Source organism: Rattus norvegicus, chromosome 1, assembly GCF_021556685.1.
Source record: "Rattus norvegicus strain SHRSP/BbbUtx chromosome 1, alternate assembly SHRSP_T2T, whole genome shotgun sequence".
Classification (NCBI taxonomy): domain Eukaryota; kingdom Metazoa; phylum Chordata; class Mammalia; order Rodentia; family Muridae; genus Rattus; species Rattus norvegicus.
This window is the reverse complement of record NC_141534.1, coordinates 174,633,793-174,642,503: the sequence shown is the minus strand read 5'-3', so window position 1 is coordinate 174,642,503 and position 8,711 is coordinate 174,633,793. Positions and strand designations below refer to the sequence as shown.

Genomic DNA, 8,711 nt, shown 5'->3' with positions numbered 1-8,711 from the left:
TTGGTCCTATGGAGAGTCGATGCTTCAACAAAGGGGAATGCTGGGGCAGTGGGGCAGAATGGGAGGATGGGGTAGAAAAGCTCTGTCATAGAAGTGGGGGTGGGGGTGCGGGAAGAGGGATGGATGGGGGTTTGCAGTAGGGAAAATGGGAAGGGGAATAACATTTGAAATGTAAATAAATAAAATAACCAATTAAAAATTAAAAGTAAAAACAAAGAGATTCAGATTTCTTTTTCATGGGTAAATGTAGAATGATTTATATCAATCATGAGGTTTTTGAATGTATTCTGATAGCCACTGGTTTTATTTTATTAGGAATTCAAAAAAGATGAAGCCTGGAAACCACACAATGGTAACAGAATTCATTATTTTGGGGCTAACGGAGGACCCCACCCTTTGTTGTATCTTCTTTGTGTTGTTCCTGGGTGTCTATCTCACCACCGTATTGGGCAATGCCAGCATAATTATGTTGATCAGAAGAAGCCCTCAGCTTCACACCCCAATGTACCTCTTCCTCAGCCACTTGGCCTCTGTGGACATTGGGTACTCCAGCTCAGTCACACCTGTCATGATTGTGAATTTCCTGAGAGAGAGAACTGCCATCCCTGTGGCTGGCTGCATAGTCCAGCTTGGCTCTGATGTGGTCTTTGGGACTGCTGAGTGCTTCCTGCTGGCCGCCATGGCCTATGATCGCTATGTGGCCATCTGCTCACCCCTGCGCTACTCCACTCTCATGTCTTCCAGGGTCTGCTTCATCTTACTGGTTATTTCCTATGCGGGCGGATGTGTCAACTCTTCCTCATTCACTAGCTGTTTGTTGAGCCTGACTTTCTGTGGACCAAATAAAATCAACCATTTCTTCTGTGACCTCCCACCACTGGTGGAGCTTTCCTGTACCCATGTTTACATTGCTGATATGTCTCCTGCCATCTCAGCAGGCTCCATCATCGTCATCACTCTGTTCATAATCATTATTTCATATGTCTACATCCTTCGCTCCATCCTCAGGATGCGCTCTACTGAGGGCAGGCACAAGGCCTTCTCCACCTGCACCTCCCACCTCACTGCAGTCACCCTGTTTTATGGGACAGTTACATTTGTTTATGTCATACCAAAGTCAAGCCACTCACCCGACCAAATTAAAGTGGTGTCTGTGTTCTACACAGTGGTGATCCCCATGCTGAATCCCTTGACCTACAGTCTGAGGAACAAGGAAGTGAAAGAGGCCATGAGGAAATTAATGGCGAGAACACATTCCTCATATTGAATAAAATTCAGCATGAATCCTGAAATTAACTAAGCAATCATTTAGAAAATATATGTGACAAATGTATGATACATTTATTATGTATTTTATAATGCCCATTTACCTCATATGTATGTGTTGTCCTTATGTATACAAAAGCACATATATATGTAGGTAAAATACAAATATGTGCACATATACCTGGAAGCCAGAGAACAATTGTTACTATCATTTCTTAGAACATAATCCATCTTGATTGTTTTTGACACACTTGTTTCTCAGTGGCCTAAAACTTGCAAGCTAGTCTAGCATGGTTGACTATTGAGTCCTTCTGTCTATATTTCCCTCTGTAATTACAAACATGCACTATCCTGTCTAAATTTATATGGGCTCTGGTAAGCCTATTCAGATGTTTGTAAGACAAGCACTGTACTGATTGAGCTGCCTCTCCATCTGCATTAGTTTTACTTTCTATTTACATACATTCCATGTGTTATTTATATCTGTAATCAATCAATGTCTAGAGTCACATAATAAAATATGTAATTTTTCACATTTCTGATATGGTTCAAATTAAATGAACATTACATTTTGAGATTAGTGTACTTTTTCTCCCCTCTGGGAATAATTACTAGAATCTGTGATTTTAGGCATTTTTAAGTAATAGATAGATAGATAGATAGATAGATAGATAGATAGATAGATAGATAGGTAGATAGATAGATAACCTTAAAAATTACCATCTTGGTATGCTCCACACACCACCCGGACCTGAAGGGACCCAGTCAACAGTTCTCTGCACCCAAAGGGAGGGAGAGCTAAACCTTCAGAGGGGCAAACACACCTGGGAAGCCAGAAGAGACTACACTCTGCCCACATTTCTGACTCCAGAGGAAAAGACCTAACGCCATCTGGGACCCCGGTGCACAGGGACTGCTGCAAAAGGCGGTGCAGGCCCTCCTGGTTGCCTCCCCATGGAGAGCTCAAAAGCAGCACCCACGAGCAACTTGAGCCCCGGGGACCACAGGTAAAACCAACTTTTCTGCTCCAAGTGACCTGCCTGGTGGACTCAGGACACACAGAGACAAAATTCCTCTGGAACTGGACACTTCCAATTTTTAGCTGGAGCCCCAACCTCGCTGATCCTGGCCCACAGTTCATGGCTCCCAAACCCCTTGGGAGAGAGAGCTCACCATCGGGACAGGTGGGCACTCCTGAGACTGCAGAGTGGGAGAGACCACCAATACTGCCCACCCTTGCCCACATCCCTTGCCCAAGAGGAAACTGTGTAGGGTCTCTGGGAACTGGAAGATAGGGGCACTGGAGCTGCAGGTCCCCTGCACTCCAGAAACCGCCCTGACCTGAAGGGACTCAGTCAACAGTTCTCTGCACACAAATCCCATAGGAGAGTGAGCTAAACTTTCAGAGGGGCAGACACGCCTGGGAAGCCAGAAGAGACTACACTCTGCCCACATTTCTGATTCCAGAGGAAAACACCTAATGGCATCTAGGACCCAGGTGCATGGGGACCCAGAGAAAAGGCTGCACAGGCCCTCCTGGTTGCCACCCTCACAGAGAGCTCAAAAGCAACACCACACGAGCAACTTGAGCCCCAGGACCACAGGTAAGACCAACTTTTCTGCTCCAAGCAACCTGCCTGGTGGACTCAGGACACAGACCCACAGGAACAGCTGAAGGCCAGTAAGCAGGAAAGACTACACGCCCGAAAGCAGAACACTCTGACCCATCTGGCTGAAAGAAAACAGGAGAACAGGTCTACAGCACTCCTGACACACAGGGCTATAGGACAGTCTAGCCACTGTCAGAAGTAGCAGAACAAGATAACACCAGAGACAACCTGATGGCGAGGGGCAAGCGCAGGAAGCCAAGCAACAGAAACCAAGACTACATGGCATCATCGGAGCCCAATTCTCCAACCAAAGCAAACACTGAATATTCAAACATGCCAGAAAAGCAAGATCTAGACTTAAATTCACATTTGATCATGTTACTGGAGGACTTCAACAAAGACATGAAGAACTCCCTTAGAGAAACACAGGAAAACATAAATAAAGAAGTAGAAGCCTAGAGAGAGGAATCACAAAAATCCCTGAAAGAACTCCAGGAAAACATAATAAAAAACTTGAAGGATTTAAAAATGGAAATAGAAGCAATCAAGAAAGAACACATGGAAACAACCCTGGATATAGAAAACCAAAAGAAGAGACAAGGAGCTGTAGATACAAGCTTCACCAACAGAATACAAGAGATGGAAGAGAGAATCTCAGGAGCAGAAGATTCCATAGAAATCATTGACTCAACTGTCAAAGATAATGTAAAGCGGAAAAAGCTACTGGTCCAAAACATACAGGAAATCCAGGACTCAATGAGAAGATCAAACCTAAGGATAATAGGTATAGAAGAGAGTGAAGACTCCCAGCTCAAAGGACCAGTAAATATCTTCAACAAAATCATAGAAGAAAACTTCCCTAACCTAAAAAAAGAGATACCCATAGACATACAAGAAGCCTACAGAACTCCAAATAGATTGGACCAGAAAAGAAACACCTCCCGTCACATAATTGTCAAAACACCAAACGCACAAAATAAAGAAAGAATATTAAAAGCAGTAAGGGAAAAAGGTCAAGTAACATACAAAGGGAGACCTATCAGAATCACACCAGACTTCTCGCCAGAAACTATGAAGGCCAGAAGATCCTGGACTGATGTCATACAGACCCTAAGAGAACACAAATGCCAGCCCAGGTTACTGTATCCAGCAAAACTCTCAATTAACATTGATGGAGAAACCAAGATATTCCATGACAAAACCAAATTTACACAATATCTTTCTACAAATCCAGCACTACAAAGGATAATAAATGGTAAAGTCCAACATAAGGAGGCAAGCTATACCCTAGAAGAAGCAAGAAACTAATCGTCTTGACAACAAAACAAAGAGAATGAAAGCACACAAACATAACCTCACATCCAAATATGAATATAACGGGAAGCAATAATCACTATTCCTTAATATCTCTCAATATCAATGGCGTCAACTCCCCAATAAAAAGACATAGATTAACAAACTGGATACGCAACGAGGACCCTGCATTCTGCTGCCTACAGGAAACACACCTCAGAGACAAAGACAGACACTACCTCAGAGTGAAAGGCTGGAAAACAACTTTCCAAGCAAATGGTCAGAAGAAGCAAGCTGGAGTAGCCATTCTAATATCAAATAAAATCAATTTCCAACTAAAAGTCATCAAAAAAGATAAGGAAGGACACTTCATATTCATCAAAGAAAAATCCACCAAGATGAACTCTCAATCCTAAATATCTATGCCCCAAATACAAGGGCATCTACATATAGAAAAGAAACCTTACTAAACCTCAAAGCACATATTGCACCTCACACAAAAATAGTAGGAGATTTCAACACCCCATTCTCATCACTGGACAGGTCATGGAAACAGAAATTAAATAAAGACATAGACAGGTTAAGAGAAGTCATGAACCAAATGGACTTAACAGATATTTATAAAACATTCTATCCTAAAACAAAGGATATACCTTCTTCTCACCACCTCATGGTACTTTCTCCAAAATTGACAATATAATTGGTCATAAAACAGGCCTCAACAGATACAGACAGATAGAAATAATCCCATGCGTGCTATCGGACCACCACGGCCTAAAACTGGTCTTCAATAACAATAAGGGAAGAATGCCCACATATACATGGAAGTTGAACAATGCTATCTTCAATGATAACCTGGTCAAGGAAGAAATAAAGAAAGAAATTAAAGACATCTTAGAATTTAATGAAAATGAAGGTACAACATACCCAAACTTATGGGACACAATGAAAGCTATGTTAAAAGGAAAACTCATAGCTCTGAGTGCCTGCAGAAAGAAACAGGAGAGAGCATATGTCAGCAGCTTGACAGCACACCTAAAAGCTCTAGAACAAAAAGAAGCAAATACACGCAGGAGGAGTAGAAGGCAGGAAATAATCAAACTCAGAGCTGAAATCAACCAAGTAGAAACAAAAAGGACCACACAAAAAATGAGCAGAACCAAAAGGAGGTTCTTTGAGAAAATCAACAAGATAGATAAATCCTTAGCCAGTCTAACAAGTGGCACAGAGTGTGTCCAAATTAACAAAATCAGAAATGAAAGGGAGACATAACTACATAATCAGAGGAATTTCAAAAAAATATCAGATCCCAATGAAAAAGCATATATTCAACAAAACTTGAAAATCTGCAGGAAATGGACAATTTCCTAGACATATACCAGGTATTGAAGTTAAATCAGGAACAGATAAACCATTTAAACAACCCCATAACTCCTAACAAAATAAAAGGAGTCATTAAAGGTCTCCCAACCAAAAAGAGCCCAGGTCCAGATGGGTTCAGTGCAGAATTCTATCAGCCCTTCATAGAAGACCTCATACCAATACTATCCAAACTATTCCACAAAATTGAAACACACAGAGTGCTAAGGAATCCTTCTACAAAGCCACAATTACACTTATACCTAAACCACACAAAGACCCAACAAAGAAAGAGAACTTCAGACCAATTTCCCTTATGAATATCGACACAAAAATACTCAATAAAATTCTGGCAAACCGAATCCAAGAGCACATCAAAGCAATCATCCACCATGATCAAGTAGGCTTTATCCCAGGCATGCAGGGATGGTTTAATATACGGAAAACCATCAACATGATCCATTATATAAACAAACTGAAAGAACAAAACCACATGATCATTTCATTAGATACTAAGAAAGAATTTGACAAAATTCAACAGCCCTTCATGATAAAAATCCTGGAAAGAATAGGAATTCAAGGCCCGTACCTTAACATAGTAAAAGCCATATACAGCAAACCAGTAGCTAACATTAAAGCAAATGGAGAGAAACTTGAAGAAATCCCACTAAAATCAGGGACTAGACAAGGCTGCCCACTCTCTCCCTTCTTATTCAATATACTTCTTGAAGTTCTTGCCAGAGCAATCACAGCAAAAGGAGATCGAGGGGATACAGATTGGAAAAGAAGAAGTCAAAATATCACTCTTTGCAGATGATATGATAGTATATTTAAGTGATCCCAAAAGTTCCACCAGAGAACTACTAAAGCTGATAAACACCTTCAGCAAAGTGGCTGGGTATAAAATTAACTCAAATAAATCAGTAGCCTTCCTCTACACAAAAGAGAAACAAGCCGAGAAAGAAATTAGGGAAACAACACCCTTCATAATAGTCCCAAATAATATAAAATACCTCGATGTGACTTTAACCAAGCAAGTAAAAGATCTGTATGATAAGAACTTCAAGCATCTCTGAAGAAAGAAATTGAAGAAGACCTCAGAAGATGGAAAGATCTCCCATGCTCATGGATTGGCAGGATTAATATAGTAAAAATGGCCATTTTACCAAAAGCGATCTACAGATTCAATGCAACCTCCATCAAAATATCAATCCAATTCTTCAAAGAGTTAGAACAATTTGCAAATTCATCTGGATAAAAAACCCAGGATAGCTAAAACTATGCTCAACAATAAAAGGACTTCAGCGGGAATCACTATCCCTGAACTCAGGCAGTATTACAGAGGAATAGTGATAAAAACTGCATGGTATTGGTACAGAGACAGACAGATAGACCAATGGAACAGAATCAAAGACCCAGAAATGAACCCACACACCTATGGGCACTTGATGGTCAACATGTAGAAGAATGCAAATTGATCCATGCTTATCACCCTGTACAAAGCTTAAGTCCAAGTGGATCAAGGACCTCCACATCAAACCAGATACACTCAAACTAATAGAAGAAAAACTAGGGCAGCATCTCGAACACATGGGCACTGGGAAAAATTTCCTGAACAAAACACCAATGGCTTATGTTCTAAGATCAAGAATCGACAAATGGGATCTCATAAAACTGCTAAGCTTCTGTAAGGCAAAGGACACTGTGGTTAGGACAAAACGGCAACCAACAGATTGGGAAAAGATCTTTACCAATCCTACAACAGATAGAGGCCTTATATCCAAAATATACAAAGAACTCAAGAAGTTAGACCGCAGGGAGACAAATAACCCTATTAAAAAATGGGGTTCAGAACTAAACAAAGAATTCACAGCTAAGGAATGCCGAATGGCTGAGAAACACCTAAAGAAATGTTCAACATCTTTAGTCATAAGGGAAATGCAAATCTAAACAACCCTGAGATTTCACCTCACACCAGTGAGAATGGCTAAGATCAAAAACTCAGGTGACAACAAATGCTGGCGAGGATGTGGAGAAAGAGAAACACTCCTCCATTGTTGGTGGGATTGCAGACTGGTACAACCATTCTGGAAATCAGTCTGGAGGTTCCTCAGAAAATTGGACATTGAACTACCTGAGGATCCAGCTATACCTCTCTTGGGCATGTACCCACAAGATGCCCCAACATATAAAAAAGACACGTGCTTCACTATGTTCATAGCAGCCTTATTTATAATAGCCAGAAGCTGGAAAGAACCCAGATGCCCTTCAACAGAGGAATGGATACAGAAAATGTGCTACATCTACACAATGGAATATTACTCAGCTATCAAAAACAATGCCTTTATGAAATTCATAGACAAATGGCTGGAACTGGAAAATATCTTCCTGAGTGAGGTAACCCAATCACAGAAAAACACACATGGTATGCACTCATTGATAAGTGGCTATTAGCCCAAATGCTTGAATTACCCTAGATGCCTAGAACAAATGAAACTCAAGACGGATAATCAAAATGTGAATGCTTCACTCCTTCTTTAAAAGGGGAACAAGAATACCCTTGGCAGGGAAGAGAGAGGCAAAGATTAAAACAGAGACTGAAGGAACACCCATTCAGAGCCTGCCCCACATGTGGCCCATACATATACAGCCACCCAATTAGACAAGATGGATGAAGCAAAGTGCAGGCAGACAGGAGCCGGATGTAGATCTCTCCTGAGAGACACAGCCAGAATACAGCAAATACAGACGCGAATGCCAGCAGCAAACCACTGAACTGAGAATAGGACCCCCGTTGAAGGAATCAGAGAAAGAACTGGAAGAGCTTGAAGGGGCTCGAGACCCCTTATGAACAACAATGCCAAGCAACTAGAGCTTCCAGGGACTAAGTCACTACCTAAAGACTATACATGGACTGACCCTGGACTCTGACCTCATAGGTAGCAATGAATATCCTAGTAAGAGCACCAGTGGAAGGGGAAGCCCTTGGTCCTGCTAAGACTGAACCCCCAGTGAACGTGATTGTTGGGGGGAGGGCGGCAATGGGGGGAGGGGGAGGAGGGAAACACCCATACAGAAGGGGAGGGGGAGGGATTAGGGGGATGTTTGCCTGGAAACCGGGAAAGGGAATAACATTCGAAATGTAAATAAGAAATACTCAAGTTAATAAAAAAATAAAATAAA

At 41.5% G+C, this 8,711-nt stretch overlaps 1 protein-coding gene across 1 annotated transcript; it reads left to right on the top strand.

The window, feature by feature from the left end:
• Positions 1-328: 328 nt before the first annotated feature.
• On the top strand, positions 329-1,267 carry Or5p5 (olfactory receptor family 5 subfamily P member 5). Its single transcript, NM_001000211.1, is given in 1 exon segment — positions 329-1,267. A coding segment is annotated over 1 exon segment (939 nt).